This window comes from Drosophila erecta, unplaced genomic scaffold (genome assembly GCF_003286155.1).
Source record: "Drosophila erecta strain 14021-0224.00,06,07 unplaced genomic scaffold, DereRS2 tig00000075-arrow-arrow-pilon, whole genome shotgun sequence".
NCBI lineage: Eukaryota > Metazoa > Arthropoda > Insecta > Diptera > Drosophilidae > Drosophila > Drosophila erecta.
In genome coordinates this window covers 20,621-38,242 of record NW_020825206.1, presented here as the reverse complement: position 1 = coordinate 38,242, position 17,622 = coordinate 20,621, and the positions used below count along the sequence as shown (strand labels likewise).

At 46.3% G+C, this 17,622-nt stretch overlaps 1 protein-coding gene and 1 pseudogene across 1 annotated transcript; both read right to left on the bottom strand.

Annotated features, from left to right (window-relative positions):
* Nucleotides 1-648: 648 nt before the first annotated feature.
* LOC113564240 lies at nucleotides 649-3,227 on the bottom strand. Its single transcript, XM_026979831.1, has 5 exons — nucleotides 3,186-3,227; nucleotides 2,609-2,773; nucleotides 1,992-2,548; nucleotides 928-1,954; nucleotides 649-722 (listed from the first exon to the last, which is right to left on the bottom strand). Exons 1-5 carry the CDS (start codon nucleotides 3,225-3,227, stop codon nucleotides 711-713), a joined length of 1,803 nt encoding a protein of 600 aa, XP_026835632.1. The 3' UTR covers nucleotides 649-710.
* An 82-nt stretch (nucleotides 3,228-3,309) lies between these two features.
* LOC26526812 overlaps nucleotides 3,310-17,622 on the bottom strand; it is a 33,575-nt pseudogene continuing 19,262 nt past the window's right edge.

Here is a 17,622-nt window from a genome sequence, read left to right as displayed (position 1 = left end):
CTCTGGAGCCACCGATACGGGCTCTGCTGGCGGTGATTTCACTTCCTCCACTGTAACTGGCGGTTCTTGATTCTCTTCAGTCTTGATGGTTGAAATCTCCACCGTCCTCTCCTCCAGAACAATTTCCTCCGGCTGAGCCTGCACATCTTCAACCACCGAAGCTTCAGTCGGAGTTGAAGACTGCTCCTTTAGAGCTGCGGCCAAAGTCTGTTCGGCTTCAAGGAAACTTTGAATGTCAGTCTTGATATTAGATGCAGGAGGCTGTTGTTCATCTGCAGGCAAATTGTGGGCAGGAGTTTCCTCCGGCAATTCTGTGGAGCTTGTGATGGTGGTTGTCGTCTTGGTAATGGTAATACTTCCAGTGGTAATGGCTTCTGGCTGAGTTTCAGCAGCAGCTTGCGGTTCAGTCTCTTGGGGCTTAACTAGATCAGATTTTGTGCTCTCTTCAGGAGGTGATTGTGGCTCGAACTCATAGTGCTCCAGGGTCAATGAGTTGCCGGTTTCTGGACTTGTCGGCCAAATTTCCTCTACTGGCATGGAGGCCTCAGCCTCAACTGTGGCCGCTGGTGCTGCCAATTCTTCGGCGTGCTGGGAGAAGTCAATGTTGGTGGGTTTGAGGTGATGTTCCAGTGGCCAAATCTCGTTGATATCTTCAACCACTGCTTCGACTGCTTCGACTGCTGCAGTCGGCGAGGAGTCGCTGGGCTCGACTACATCCGCAGCTGGAACATGAACGGGACTGGTAGTGGCAACTACTACGGGTTGTTCAACATCTACTTGAGGTGCTGGCAACTCTACTGGTGCTTCTCTAGTCGTTTCTGTTGTTGGTTGTGTCTGTTGTTCTGGTTGTTCTGGTTCTTGTTCTTGTGTGGTTGCGGTTGTTGTTCTTGTGGTGGTTGTGACTTGGGTGGACTCAATATCAAATACCTCTTGCTGCGGTTCTGCTGTCGGCTTTTGCAGATCCGTGGCAACTTCTTCGATTAGAACTCCGGGCTCCTGCATCAGTCGCTGGAACTCCTCCTCGCTGACCACCTTTCCGTCAACGGTTCGCACAATGTTTACGTTGATGTGCGGCGCCGTCTCCTCCTCTGTGATCTCCACTTCCTCGGGCTCCTCGACCACTTCCTCAGTGATGTGTTCCTTTCCGTCGATGATCACCACCCGCTTGATAATCTTGCGCGTCTTGCGGATCACCTTACGGGTCACCTGCTGCACTACTGCTCGGATGGTGCCTTGGGTTTGCACATCTCCTGGCTGCAGTGGAATCAGTGGCGCCTGGGAGCCTGGGGTAATCACTTCTTCGTAAGTCTCAATAGTGGGCTCGGTCTCGAATTCCTGCAGAATCACGCCCTCGGGCTGCGATGAATCCACAACAGCACCACGCGTTTGCTGTGTGATTACTGTGTGGACACTGCCCTCCGCCGGATCGGCTTTGGTGTCCGTGGTGTGCACATTCTCCAAATTAATCTGACCCGTGGAGTGAACCTCAATGTTACCATCCGAATCGCTAATTGTCTCAATCGAGCTGATCTGCTGCTGCTGCACAACTTGCTGGCGGGTTCGGGTTACTTTCTTGAGCACTATGTGCTTGGTGCCATCGGGTCCTACAATCACCTCGGTGGTAGTGTCATCTGGCTCCACGAAAGTGGTCTCGAATGCTTGAGGTACATTTTTGAGGATCAGCTCGGTGGCGCGATCCACATCGCCCTTAGGTCGCTGATGGTAGCGAGCCTCAATCTGCACATCCTCGGGCTCATCGGGCACATCCTTGTTGCGAGTCGTGTCGATCTGGATCGTTTCCTGGCCATGCTGCACCGTTTGCGTTACCATAATGTTCTCGGTGGGCGAACGCTCCTTCTGGGTTTGCAGAGCCACCTCTGCGGTCTCCACAGCTGGCTCCTTGAAGCTGGTCTGCGCCTCCACGGTCGTGGTGGTCACCACCTGAGCCGGGGGGCTGCTGCAGGCTGAGCGATGTCTGTGTCTCCACATACACTCCAGTCGGCTTGATCTCCTCTTCGGGCATGGAGCTCGAGTCGATGGTGTTCTCGTTGGACTCGATGGATTCATGCGCCGCTGGATCCGCCGGATGCGCTGGAACTTCTGTTGGTGGCTTGATGAGTGAATCAGCCAGGACACGCTGCCGTTGCGCCTCCTCGCTCTTGGCCTTTCGCAAATCCACGATGCGCTTTTCAATGGTGAAGATGCGCTTGGTGGCCACTGTGACCTGTTCCCGCAGAATGGTAATGATGCTCTGCAACTGCTCCATCAGCGTGTCCGCCAGGGGCGCAACATCGGGATGGGATTGCAGCTGACGCGTCTGTTCCACCAAATCCTCCATGGACTGCTGGCGATCCTTGAGGGTGCGCAGCAACTGCTGGCTCCTCTCCACCTGCGACTTGAGCACCTGCTCATCCGTGCTGCTGTCCGCGTTGGGTTCAAAGGAAGCCAGTTCGGCGGAAACCTCGATGATCCACTGCTCCAGCTCCAGCAGATGTTGCTGGTACTCGTCGATCTCCTGCTGGCGCTTCTTCTGACCATGCATGGCATTCTGAACGAAACAAAGGATTATGAGTATGGGCAGCCATAGACCTAGGTCCCAACCACTCACCGCTATCATGGTGATGCCTTGCTGGGTGCGGCGTAGTAGTAAGTCAATGCGGTCCACGGTGTCGTTGAGCAAACGCTCGGTAGCCGGATCCGTGGGCAATGTCTTTGCCTGGTTCTTCAACTCGATGGCGTCCCTTTCGTGTACTTCGAGATTGCTCTGGATTAGCTGCACATCGGGCGTGTAAAGTATGGGTTTCAGAAATATGTGGTTTCCAATATGTTTATATATATAAATCAACGTAACATAGTACAATTCGATTTTGGGCCTACAAAAATGTACTAATTAGACAGCCAAAGGTACGACCACTACAACTGGGACAAAACTAACAACTGAAAGGTATTCTGTTGGCACAAAAACAGCCTGACAAAAAATGTACGATTCTTTATGGAGTGATGCGATTGAGTTATTAAAGTTCTCCGACACACGCCAGCATCCAAAATCGTTTACAAAAGTTATGTACAAGGTGTGAGTAGATATTTAATTGAAATTAATCTAGCTACGCTGAGTACATGCCGAATCAAGCATCAAAAGGTGGTGTTATTTCGGCCTTAGATTAATATTATTAATATATTATTACCTTCAATCCGTGCAGCATGCCATCCAGGCTGCTCTGGTTCATGTTGGCGATGCCATCCTCGACGCTCGAAAGCGATTGGAGCAGTTCGTCGAGCTCTTGCGTAATTAGATCCTATGGTTTTGTGAGTGATATGTTGTTGTTGGGGAGACGGTGTAGAAAGGTGTTAATATTAATAAAGATTGCAATTTTCGAGGATTATTGCTGGAGAACGCAATTGATGTAAATATTTGTGGCCGGCTTCTATACACATACAACATATGTACATGAAGTAGAATAATTATATGAGGTATTTATAAAATACAAATGAATGCAATGCACAGCCATACAAGAAGATGTATTCCTTTTTGGGGGAATGCGAATAAATGCTTTAAAAATAACACTAGCTCTAAGACTTAACTTCGTTTAAAGTAACGTAACACATGCATTTGGCATAAATAGTTATCTTATTTTAAATGGCAGTAGGCGGATAGACAAAAGTACCAAAATATGCGGCTCGTACTGGCGGTCTTTAGCTAATGTTGTATAAATGTATGCAATGGCAAAGAGACTTACTTTCTTTTGTTATATTTACAAATTCAGAATATTCCTCGAAATAACTGTTTTCAGATTGGTTTTCCTATTCTTACACACACTGGCACTAACAAAAACATTCAGATTCTTGAAATATTTCTGCGGGTTTCGCAGTCAAACTCAACGCGTTCATTGCACACTGCAGACTAAAAATTCTAAAATGAACGGGTACTATTTTCGAGCAAGTAAGACGGCCTGCACCGCATGGATCGGATGGGATCGGATCGGATGGGATCGCATGGGATGGGATGGGATCGCATCTGAACGTTGGGTAGGGTATTTATAGCTGTGGCAGGGAGTACTCTGCGCGCGAATTCCTGATACCAGGGCGGTAGGCGAGGCAATGAACTCGTACGCGTATATACGTGCGGTACACATAATGGACATTTTCTGCATTTGGGAACCCGGTAATTGCACACTTCTAGGCGGCACTGCGTTTGCGGGCGGAGGGGTGGGAAAAGTGCTCAGTATGCGTGATCATGTGTGCTAGTGTCTTGTGCTCTGGTGTGCGAAAAATCTGCGAAGAAAACTACGTATACGCTGTGTATATAGATCAGCTCGGTATTAAAACGTGCAAGTTGGTTAATATCGATTTTATTATTATCACTACCATTAGTAGTCTCGTGATTACTGGGCTTTTACAAAGGTTAATATCAATTAGTAGAAGGAACTAAGTTACAACAATCTACATATTTCGTTACGTCTAAGTTAGGTGCTTTTATAAAGGTATAGTAACTTTTTCGTTCAGCTGCGTTTAGCAATAACAACACATACAATACAAACATAATAAAAATGAAAAACTTAAAAACATAAAAATCAAACATGTTCTCGATTATCAATTTACGTTAGTAGTTGGGCATTGCATTATCCACTGCCATTATGGCCAGGCCCGGACCAACTTCACGGCGGGCAGTTTCCCGGATCTGTTGCTGCTGCCGCAATGTGTTGCAAGGTGTTGCCGCAGCAGCATCCGTTGGTCGGAGCCTGGCCACAACAGCAACACGAACGATTGCCGTATAAAAGCCATGAACAAATACCGAAACCACACAGAAAAGCTGCAAAAATTAGAATTATGAATAAACGAAGGCTCAATGTGATGTTCACCTTCTGGCGTTGCTGTTGCAGATCGTTGCTGCTTGTGGTTGTTGTCGTGGTCGTTGTGTTGCTAGTTGTCGATGGCGTTTCAACTGTGGTTGTTGTCGTTACGGTTGTGGTTGTTGTGGTGGTGCGTCGTACCGCACCAGTATTTTCGGTGGGCGATGCCACCTCCTCTTCGCTGCTGCTGCTGGTTGTTGTCGTTTCGGTGTGAGTTGCTGCCGGAGTTGCTGCTGCTGCGGCTGCCTGTGTTGCATGTGCAACATCGGGCTCTACGGCAGCAACATCCGCTGCTGCTGCTGCTGCTGGTGTCTCCACTGGTGCTGTTGTCGTCGTCGTTAGCTTATCGACTACGGCCGTTGCAACCGGAAGTAGCGCACTGGTTGCTGCCAGCGCTGCTGCGTGTGTGGCTGTTGCTGCTGCGTTCGCCTTGGCGGACAGCGTGTGAGTTGTGGCGCTTGCCAATTGGATTAGTGCGTTTGTAACGTTAAGGGAACTAGTAGTTGTACTGGGACTGGTTTCAGGGGCTGCGACGGTGTCGGGGGCGGGGGCGGGGGCGGGACATGTGGCATTAGTTTCGGTTAGTACAGATTCAACACCCGATACAGTGGGTGCCGGTGGTTCACACTCTAGCTTAACCTGAGGCTGTTCGGCTTCCAGAGCCAGATAAGTACTGTCGTCCCGCCAATGACCCACACCGCCCGGCAGATCGGTGGACCTATACTCCGATGAACAGCTACGGTTCTGACCGTACTGGGCATCGTGCTCGGGCGTGGGGGTCACATTACCACTACTACCGCTACCAGGATCCTTGTCGTTCGGTTTATCATCGTCGTCGTTCGGCTTGCGAATTTCTGGCACAGTCGGCTTACCTCCCTCTTCGTCGTCATCGTCGTCGTCGTCATCATCGTCACTGTCATGATCGTCCTTGTCTGGTATTCCAGTAACACCATCAGGCTTTTTAGGATCACCGTCAGGTTGTTGCTCCTGGTTCTTGTCTTTGTCGAGTTCCGCTTCGCTACTGGCGACATCAGCACGTTTGAGTCCGTCGAACAAGTCGTCGGCCAGATCTGCATCGACACCAGCTGGCTGCCAATCGTCCAGATGCAGATTCAGACGCAACTGCTCGAGGTTGCCAACCGATGGTGCCGTCAATGGCTGGGCGGTAGGAATGATTGGTAATGACGATGCTTCTGGTTCAGTCTTTTCTACAACGCGATCGGTTATCGTGGTCGTCGTGGTTATCACTACAGTTTCTGTAATGTCGTCAGTCTTTTGCTTATCGTCTTGAGTTTCCTGAGCTTTCGTCTCGTCTGTGGTTGTCCTTGGCAACAATGCGTAAGCATTGCCTGCCGATTGCCTATAGTGATTGATGAGTTGAACGAAATCATCTTGACTGAGGTTCCAGAGTAGTCTACTGGGTTCTGTCGGGGATTGAGGTGTTTCAACGACAAGGGGCTCGACAGTTATGGGTTCAATAGGCGATTGTACAGTGGATTTCTCGACAAGAATTTCTACGCTCTTAGTTTCCACCTGAACAGGTTCTTTTTCTACAATAGGATGACCTGACTTTTCAAGGGTGAGCAACTGACTAATGGTGTCGACATCAATACGAGACTTGGGCAATATATTGGTTTGGTCAAGATAAAGATTAAGAGCAAGGATTTCGGAATTGATTTCAGGTATCGCTTCGGGTTCAATTATCACATAATCTTCTACCAAAGGAACATCTTCTTTGGATTCCTCTATGCACGGTTCTTCATTATATTTACCACCTTCAGTTGTTGATATTGTCCGTGCAAGAGTTCGTATTGGGGATGTACTTTGAAGGCCTCGCGATGGAGATTATCGATAAGGTTCTCCGGTTTATTTAGTTCGACAGGTTCTGGTTCCAAATCTAGTTCATTTTTATGGCTGGTTACCACGGTGGACACATAAGATTTTGCAGGCGGATGTTCATCCTCCACAATGGGTGTATCCTTATGTGTGGTCACCGTTGTGGTGACATATGTTGTTGTCGTTGTCGTTATGTTCTCCGAATCTACCACATTCTTTAGAGGCCTTGGCTCCTGGAAGTCGGTAGTTTTGCTCACAACAACAGTGGACCAATCAGGCGCCTTTTCATTGTCCTTCTGTACATCTGGTGCTGGGAACACAGTGGTCTCGGTTTGGACAATTGCTGACCATGTTGTTGGCTGATCAGTGGGTGACTGCACCGCGACTTCAGCAATACCTAAATCGTCAGGAATAGCTACTTCAATGTGTTGCCTTTCCTCTTCTCTTGTGTCGATTGCAGGTTTTTGACCTGGCTTGAGAGTTGCTGACCAGTAGGATGTCTCACATATAAACGCATCGTCTGCAGGTGAATCAGGAATTACTTTGAAAGGCGCCAGAAGAGTGTTCTCGGTTTCAGTAGTCACAGAGTCCTCAGATATATGAACCGTTTCGACTGGTTTTTGAACCACATCAACTGCATCTACAATCTGAGTGTTATTTTCTGCTACATCTTTAAAGGGTGCCAGGGGTGTCTCGATAGGTGTTACTTCAGTATGTGGTTTTGTTGGTTCGTCAAATTTGACCACTGTTCCTTCAACTTTCAGGGGGTCCTTGGAAATAGCAGGTTCGCCAATGATTTCGGTAGTTGTTGTTGTGGTGGTCACTGTTGTAATGGTCTTGGACTCGTTCACAGCCGGATCTTCAACAATTGGCTTAACCTCGACTACTTCTTCGACAAGAGTTTCATCCTTTTGGGGCTCAGGAACTGGTTCCTCTTCATCATCAGAGAAGTTCATTGGCTCATCCAAGACATCCATCCATGAGCTTGAAGTGTCATCGACGGGAAGACCGGCATACGCTGGCTTTTTGGGTTTTTCAGGTATCTTCACCGGTTCTACTACTTGCTTGGGTTCCTCGGGAATAGCAAGTTCGCCAATGGTTTCGGTAGTTGTTATTGTGGTGGTCACTGTTGTAATGGTCTTGGATTCGTCCACAACCGAATCTTCAACAATTGGCTTAACCTCGACATCTTCTTCGACAAGAGTATCTGCCTTTTGCTGCTCAGGAACTGGTTCTTCTTCATCGTCAGAGAAGTTCATGGGTTCATCCAAGACATCCATCCACGAGCTAGAAGAGTCATCGACGGGAAGACCGGCATACGCTGGCTTTTTGGGTTCTTCAGGTATCTTCACCGGTTCTACTACTTGCTTGGGTTCCTCGGGAATAGCATGTTCGCCAATGGTTTCGGTAGTTGTTATTGTGGTGGTCACTGTTGTAATGGTCTTGGATTCGTCCACAACCGAATCTTCAACAATTGGCTTAACCTCGACATCTTCTTCGACAAGAGTATCTGCCTTTTGCTGCTCAGGAACTGGTTCTTCTTCATCGTCAGAGAAGTTCATGGGTTCATCCAAGACATCCATCCACGAGCTAGAAGATTCATCGACGGGAAGACCGGCATACGCTGGCTTTTTGGGTTCTTCAGGTATCTTCACCGGTTCTACTACTTGCTTGGGTTCCTCGGGAATAGCAAGTTCGCCAATGGTTTCGGTAGTTGTTATTGTGGTGGTCACTGTTCTAATGGTCTTGGACTCGTCCACAACCGAATCTTCAACAATTGGCTTGACCTCGACATCTTCTTCGACAAGAGTATCTTCCTTTTGCTGCTCAGGAACTGGTTCTTCTTTAGTTTCAGGAATTACTTTGAAAGGCGCCAGAGGAGTGTTCTCGGTTTCAGTAGTCACAGAGTCTGCAGATATATGAACCGTTTCGACTGGTTTTTGAACCACATCAACTGCATCTACAATCTGAGTGTTATTTTCTGCTACATCTTTAAAGGGTGCCAGGGGTGTCTCGATAGGTGTTACTTCAGTATGTGGTTTTGTTGGTTCGTCAAATTTGACCACTGTTCCTTCAACTTTCAGGGTGTCCTCGGAAATAGCAGGTTCGCCAATGGTTTCGGTAGTTGTTGTTGTGGTGGTCACTGTTGTAATGGTCTTGGACTCGTTCACAGCCGAATCTTCAACAATTGGCTTAACCTCGACATCTTCTTCGACAAGAGTATCATCCTTTTGCTGCTGAGGAACTGGTTCTTCTTCATCGTCAGAGAAGTTCATGGGTTCATCCAAGACATCCATCCATGAGCTTGAAGTGTCATCGACGGGAAGACCGGCATACGCTGGCTTTTTGGGTTCTTCAGGTATCTTCACCGGTTCTACTGCTTGCTTGGGTTCCTCGGGAATAGCAAGTTCGCCAATGGTTTCGGTAGTTGTTGTTGTGGTGGTAACTGTTGTAATGGTCTTGGATGCGTCCACAGTCGTAGGTTCAACAATTGGCTCGTCCTTTAAAACTTCTTGGACAAGAATTACTTCCTTATGTGACTCAGAAACTGGTTCATCTTCAGGCTCGGCAACAATTTCAAAAGGTGCAAGAGGAGTTTTTATTTCCATCGATGGTAAAGTATTAATGACATCTTCAACTATTACAGATCCAGTTTCGACAACTATTTTAGGTGAAGGTTGAGGACCCAAATTAGATTCTTTATCAGGTTTAGAGGCAACCACTTGATGACCAGATTTTTCTGCATTAATAAAATCAACCACATCGCTGGGCAACTTTCGCTTAGATTTTGGCTTCGGCTTTTTAGTCTTCGCCTCATTGGTTTCAAAAGTGATTGGAATGTTTACTGTGTGCTCTTTTGTTGATTTCCTTACATCTTCAACGATAGTTGGTTTGGACTCAACTTGAAGGGGTCGAATATGTTGAACAGGTTCTGGCACATTATGGGCGGCTATCGCAGCCCATGACATACCAGAGTTATAAGGAGAAGGAGCTGGGGATGGAGACGGTTCCCTTCTTTGTACTAAAGCACTCTTTTCTTCTACAAATATTACAGTTTCCTTAGGGGGCTGAACATCCTCCGGAGTTTCCGTAGGCTGTTGAGTTGGTGCTTTAGGTACCTTATTTTTCGGTTTCTTTGATTTTTTCTTTTGAGGCTTTTCATCGAAGTTAGAAGTCTGTGACTGTTGCGAACGAGAGCGTGAGCGATTTCGTTTCTTTGAAGTAATTTCCAAGAATTCTTGGTCAGTCTCGGATTGCAGTTGATTTTCAGTAACTACCTCGGTAATTCGAATTTGCGGCTTTACGCTGACTCTTGAATGTCTTTCCTGTACTGGTTCTTGAGGCTTTGTTTCTACTGAAGCTGGTTCTTCCTTATACCAAGACTCCACCACATCATCCTCATCTACAAGGTCCTTCCACGATAACTGAGAGGGTTTTTCGATATAGTCGTGTGGTTCATCTCCTTCAATTGCGGGAAGGATAGGGTCCGGGAACTCCAGAAGATCTTCATGTGTCTGTACTTCGTCATTTAAATGTTTTGGTTCACTCTTGATTGGTTCGCTCGTCTCAATTTTCTGATATTTAATGTTTGTATTATTGGTGTAGCCCGACTTCTTAACAACTTCGGCATAGGTGTCTAATGATGACCACACTGATGGTTTGGTTGGTGCCGGCAACTGAATGTTGAATTCAGGTGTTGAAGACCGAGAAACGCATTCAGTTTCGGGAATCTTTTCGAATACAACAGAAGTCTCAATATTTTGTTTATGTTTCTTCTCCTTTTTAGGCTTTTGTTTCTTTTCACCAACATGAACGGGAAGTTCGCTTTCTTGAGGAATGCTGTCTTGAACGTCCGCTGGCCTCACGATCTCATCGACGGTTTCAATGACTCGGTTTTCAGTAAACGTTGGAGTCAAATCGATGTTATGCGAAACGATTGACGACCAAGACAAAGTTTGTGGCTCAGGTACTGCATCAGTTTCTCTCTGTCGCATGTGGACATTGGGAACAGAAACGATTTCTGCGGTTGGCTGTTGAATAGGCTGCACTATTTTCTTTTCCTTTTTGGGTTTCAGATTTTTGGCTGTATCATTCACAACCGTAGAGAAATTCTGCTCCTGGGCAATAAAGTTTTGAATATCTCCCGATTTTGATTCAACATGCATCGGAATTGCTTGTGGAACCCCAACAGACTGGGCAACAATAGACGACCATGACAAGGTATGCGTTTCAGTTTTTGGAGCTACATCTTCTTGAACAATGCTCAATCCAACAAGCGGTTCAGCAACGGACACCGGAATATTAGACTCCATTAGCTCTTCAACACTGTGAACCTTGGTTTTCTTTTCCTTCTTAGTCTTTTGTTTTTTCGGTTTTTCCATTACAGGTTTCTGATCCTTAGCTTCATCAGTCATGTGAGTCTCTGTTACGTTTGTGGTGACTTCTGTGGCTTGAGAAACGATAGACGACCATGATGGTGGTTGCGTTGGGACTTCCTCACTAACTGGAGTGGGTTCCGGTTGTATCTCAGGTGTTACTTTATCAACAACTTTGGTCACCTCAACCACTGGTTCTTCAACAGTGGGTTCTACAATGGCTTCAGGAACTGCGGACTCCACGTTGGGCTCTGAAACTACAACCACCTTGGATTTCTTTTCCTTCTTTGCTTTCTGCTTTTTGGGTTTTTCTTCCAAAGGTTTTTGATCTTCAGGTTCTTCAGTCAAGCGGGTCTCTGTTATATTTGTCGTAACCTCCGTGGTTTGAGAAACGATAGACGACCATGATAGTGGTTGCGATGGGACTTCCTCACTAACTGGAGTGGGTTCCTGTTGTATCTCAGGCGTTACTTCCTCAACAATTGTGGTGACCTCAACCACTGGTTCTTGAACAAAAGTCACTTCAACAGTGGGTTCAACAATGGCTTCAGGAACTGCGGACTCCACGTTGGGTTCTGAAACTACAACCACCTTGGATTTCTTTTCCTTCTTTGCTTTCTGCTTTTTGGGTTTTTCTTCCAAAGGTTTTTGATCTTCAGGTTCTTCAGTCAAGCGGGTCTCTGTTATATTTGTCGTAACCTCCGTGGTTTGAGAAACGATAGACGACCATGATAGTGGTTGCGTTGGGACTTCCTCACTAACTGGAGTGGGTTCCTGTTGTATCTCAGGCGGTACTTCCTCAACAATTGTGGTCACCTCAACCACTGGTTCTTCAACAAAAGTCACTTCAACAGTGGGTTCAACAATGGCTTCAGGAACTGCGGACTCAACATTGGGTTCTGAAACTACAACCACCTTGGATTTCTTTTCCTTCTTTGCTTTCTGCTTTTTCGGTTTTTCTTCCAAAGGTTTTTGATCTTCAGGTTCTTCAGTCAAGCGGGTCTCTGTTATATTTGTCGTAACCTCCGTGGTTTGAGAAACGATAGACGACCATGATAGTGGTTGCGATGGGAGTTCCTCACTAACTGGAGTGGGTTCCGGTTGTATCTCAGGCGTTACGTTCTCAACAATTGTGGTGACCTCAACCACTGGTTCTTGAACAAAAGTCATTTCAACAGTGGGTTCAACAATGGCTTCAGGAACTGCGGACTCAACGTTGGGTTCTGAAACTAAAACCACCTTGGATTTCTTTTCCTTCTTTGCTTTCTGCTTTTTCGGTTTTTCTTCTAAAGGTTTCTGATCTTCAGGTTCTTCAGTCAAGCGGGTCTCTGTTTCAGTTGTCGTAACCTCCGTGGTTTGAGAAACGATAGAAGACCAAGATTGTGGTTGCGATGGAACTCCCTCACTAACTGGTGTGGGTTCCGATTCTGTCTCAGGCGTTACGTCCGCAACAATTGTGGTGACCTCAACCACTGGTTCTTGAACAAAAGTCACTTCAACAGTGGGTTCAACAATGGCTTCAGGAACTGCGGACTCAACGTTGGGTTCTGAAACTACAACCACCTTAGATTTCTTTTCCTTCTTTGCTTTCTGCTTTTTCGGTTTTTCTTCTAAAGGTTTTTGATCTTCAGGTTGTTCAGTCAAGCGGGTCTCTGTTATATTTGTCGTAACCTCCGTGGTTTGAGAAACGACAGACGACCAAGAAAGTGGTTGCGATTGGACTTCCTCACTAACTGGAGTGGGTTCTGATTCTGTCTCCGGCGTTACTTCCTCAACAATTGTCGTGACCTCAACCACTGGTTTTTGAATAAAAGTCACTTCAACAGTGGGTTCAACAATGGCTTCAGGAACTGCGGGCTCCACGTTGGGTTCTGAAACTAAAACCACCTTGGATTTCTTTTCCTTCTTTGCTTTCTGCTTTTTCGGTTTTTCTTCTAAAGGTTTCTGATCTTCAGGTTCTTCAGTCAAGCGGGTCTCTGTTTCAGTTGTCGTAACCTCCGTGGTTTGAGAAACGATAGAAGACCAAGATTGTGGTTGCGATGGAACTCCCTCACTAACTGGAGTGGGTTCCGATTCTGTCTCAGGCGTTACGTCCTCAACAATTGTGGTCACCTCAACCACTGGCTCTTGAACAAAAGTCACTTCAACAGTGGGTTCACCAATGGCTTCAGGAACTGCGGACTCCACGTTGGGCTCTGAAACAACAACCACCTTGGATTTCTTTTCCTTCTTCGCTTTCTGCTTTTTCGGTTTTTCTTCCAAAGGTTTTTGATCTTCAGGTTCTTCAGTCAAGCGGGTCTCTGTTATATTTGTCGTAACCTCCGTGGTTTGAGAAACGACAGACGACCAAGTAAGTGGTTGCGATTGGACTTCCTCACTAACTGGAGTGGGTTCTGATTCTGTCTTCGGCGTTACGTCCTCAACAATTGTGGTGACCTCAACCACTGGTTCTTGAACAAAAGTCACTTCAACAGTGGGTTCTACAATGGCTTCAGGAACTGCGGACTCCACGTTGGGCTCTGAAACTACAACCACCTTGGATTTCTTTTCCTTCTTTGCTTTCTGCTTTTTCGGTTTTTCTTCCAAAGGTTTTTGATCTTCAGGTTGTTCAGTCAAGCGGGTCTCTGTTATATTTGTCGTAACCTCCGTGGTTTGAGAAACGACAGACGACCAAGTAAGTGGTTGCGATTGGACTTCCTCACTAACTGGAGTGGGTTCTGATTCTGTCTTCGGCGTTACGTCCTCAACAATTGTGGTGACCTCAACCACTGGTTCTTGAACAAAAGTCACTTCAACAGTGGGTTCAACAATGGCTTCAGGAACTGCGGACTCAACGATGGGCTCCGGAGCTACAACCACCTTAGATTTCTTTTCCTTCTTTGCTTTTTGTTTTTTCGGCTTTTCTTCTAAAGTTTTAGGTTCTTCAGTCAAGTGAATTTCTGTTTCAGTTGTCGTAACCTCCGTGGTTTGAGAAACGATAGACGACCATGATAGTGGTTGCGATGGGACTTCCTCACTAACTGGAGTGGGTTCCTGTTGTATCTCAGGCGGTACTTCCTCAACAATTGTGGTCACCTCAACCACTGGTTCTTCAACAAAAGTCACTTCAACAGTGGGTTCAACAATGGCTTCAGGAACTGCGGACTCAACATTGGGTTCTGAAACTACAACCACCTTGGATTTCTTTTCCTTCTTTGCTTTCTGCTTTTTCGGTTTTTCTTCCAAAGGTTTTTGATCTTCAGGTTCTTCAGTCAAGCGGGTCTCTGTTATATTTGTCGTAACCTCCGTGGTTTGAGAAACGATAGACGACCATGATAGTGGTTGCGATGGGACTTCCTCACTAACTGGAGTGGGTTCCTGTTGTATCTCAGGCGTTACTTCCTCAACAATTGTGGTGACCTCAACCACTGGTTCTTGAACAAAAGTCACTTCAACAGTGGGTTCAACAATGGCTTCAGGAACTGCGGACTCCACGTTGGGTTCTGAAACTACAACCACCTTGGATTTCTTTTCCTTCTTTGCTTTCTGCTTTTTGGGTTTTTCTTCCAAAGGTTTTTGATCTTCAGGTTCTTCAGTCAAGCGGGTCTCTGTTATATTTGTCGTAACCTCCGTGGTTTGAGAAACGATAGACGACCATGATAGTGGTTGCGTTGGGACTTCCTCACTAACTGGAGTGGGTTCCTGTTGTATCTCAGGCGGTACTTCCTCAACAATTGTGGTCACCTCAACCACTGGTTCTTCAACAAAAGTCACTTCAACAGTGGGTTCAACAATGGCTTCAGGAACTGCGGACTCAACATTGGGTTCTGAAACTACAACCACCTTGGATTTCTTTTCCTTCTTTGCTTTCTGCTTTTTCGGTTTTTCTTCCAAAGGTTTTTGATCTTCAGGTTCTTCAGTCAAGCGGGTCTCTGTTATATTTGTCGTAACCTCCGTGGTTTGAGAAACGATAGACGACCATGATAGTGGTTGCGATGGGAGTTCCTCACTAACTGGAGTGGGTTCCGGTTGTATCTCAGGCGTTACGTTCTCAACAATTGTGGTGACCTCAACCACTGGTTCTTGAACAAAAGTCATTTCAACAGTGGGTTCAACAATGGCTTCAGGAACTGCGGACTCAACGTTGGGTTCTGAAACTAAAACCACCTTGGATTTCTTTTCCTTCTTTGCTTTCTGCTTTTTCGGTTTTTCTTCTAAAGGTTTCTGATCTTCAGGTTCTTCAGTCAAGCGGGTCTCTGTTTCAGTTGTCGTAACCTCCGTGGTTTGAGAAACGATAGAAGACCAAGATTGTGGTTGCGATGGAACTCCCTCACTAACTGGTGTGGGTTCCGATTCTGTCTCAGGCGTTACGTCCGCAACAATTGTGGTGACCTCAACCACTGGTTCTTGAACAAAAGTCACTTCAACAGTGGGTTCAACAATGGCTTCAGGAACTGCGGACTCAACGTTGGGTTCTGAAACTACAACCACCTTAGATTTCTTTTCCTTCTTTGCTTTCTGCTTTTTCGGTTTTTCTTCTAAAGGTTTTTGATCTTCAGGTTGTTCAGTCAAGCGGGTCTCTGTTATATTTGTCGTAACCTCCGTGGTTTGAGAAACGACAGACGACCAAGAAAGTGGTTGCGATTGGACTTCCTCACTAACTGGAGTGGGTTCTGATTCTGTCTCCGGCGTTACTTCCTCAACAATTGTCGTGACCTCAACCACTGGTTTTTGAATAAAAGTCACTTCAACAGTGGGTTCAACAATGGCTTCAGGAACTGCGGGCTCCACGTTGGGTTCTGAAACTAAAACCACCTTGGATTTCTTTTCCTTCTTTGCTTTCTGCTTTTTCGGTTTTTCTTCTAAAGGTTTCTGATCTTCAGGTTCTTCAGTCAAGCGGGTCTCTGTTTCAGTTGTCGTAACCTCCGTGGTTTGAGAAACGATAGAAGACCAAGATTGTGGTTGCGATGGAACTCCCTCACTAACTGGAGTGGGTTCCGATTCTGTCTCAGGCGTTACGTCCTCAACAATTGTGGTCACCTCAACCACTGGCTCTTGAACAAAAGTCACTTCAACAGTGGGTTCACCAATGGCTTCAGGAACTGCGGACTCCACGTTGGGCTCTGAAACAACAACCACCTTGGATTTCTTTTCCTTCTTCGCTTTCTGCTTTTTCGGTTTTTCTTCCAAAGGTTTTTGATCTTCAGGTTCTTCAGTCAAGCGGGTCTCTGTTATATTTGTCGTAACCTCCGTGGTTTGAGAAACGACAGACGACCAAGTAAGTGGTTGCGATTGGACTTCCTCACTAACTGGAGTGGGTTCTGATTCTGTCTTCGGCGTTACGTCCTCAACAATTGTGGTGACCTCAACCACTGGTTCTTGAACAAAAGTCACTTCAACAGTGGGTTCTACAATGGCTTCAGGAACTGCGGACTCCACGTTGGGCTCTGAAACTACAACCACCTTGGATTTCTTTTCCTTCTTTGCTTTCTGCTTTTTCGGTTTTTCTTCCAAAGGTTTTTGATCTTCAGGTTGTTCAGTCAAGCGGGTCTCTGTTATATTTGTCGTAACCTCCGTGGTTTGAGAAACGACAGACGACCAAGTAAGTGGTTGCGATTGGACTTCCTCACTAACTGGAGTGGGTTCTGATTCTGTCTTCGGCGTTACGTCCTCAACAATTGTGGTGACCTCAACCACTGGTTCTTGAACAAAAGTCACTTCAACAGTGGGTTCAACAATGGCTTCAGGAACTGCGGACTCAACGATGGGCTCCGGAGCTACAACCACCTTAGATTTCTTTTCCTTCTTTGCTTTTTGTTTTTTCGGCTTTTCTTCTAAAGTTTTAGGTTCTTCAGTCAAGTGAATTTCTGTTTCAGTTGTCGTAACCTCCGTGGTTTGAGAAACGATAGACGACCATGATAGTGGTTGCGATGGGACTTCCTCACTAACTGGAGTGGGTTCCTGTTGTATCTCAGGCGGTACTTCCTCAACAATTGTGGTCACCTCAACCACTGGTTCTTCAACAAAAGTCACTTCAACAGTGGGTTCAACAATGGCTTCAGGAACTGCGGACTCAACATTGGGTTCTGAAACTACAACCACCTTGGATTTCTTTTCCTTCTTTGCTTTCTGCTTTTTCGGTTTTTCTTCCAAAGGTTTTTGATCTTCAGGTTCTTCAGTCAAGCGGGTCTCTGTTATATTTGTCGTAACCTCCGTGGTTTGAGAAACGATAGACGACCATAATAGTGGTTGCGATGGGACTTCCTCACTAACTGGAGTGGGTTCCGGTTGTATCTCAGGCGTTACGTCCTCAACAATTGTGGTGACCTCAACCACTGGTTCTTGAACAAAAGTCATTTCAACAGTGGGTTCAACAATGGCTTCAGGAACTGCGGACTCAACGATGGGCTCTGGAGCTACAACAACCTTAGATTTCTTTTCCTTCTTTGCTTTTTGTTTTTTTCGGTTTTTCTTCTAAAGGTTTAGGTTCTTCAGTCAAGTGGGTCTCCGATACATTTGTCGTAACTTCCGTGGTGTGAGAGACGATAGACGACCAAGATAGTGGTTGCGATGGAACTACC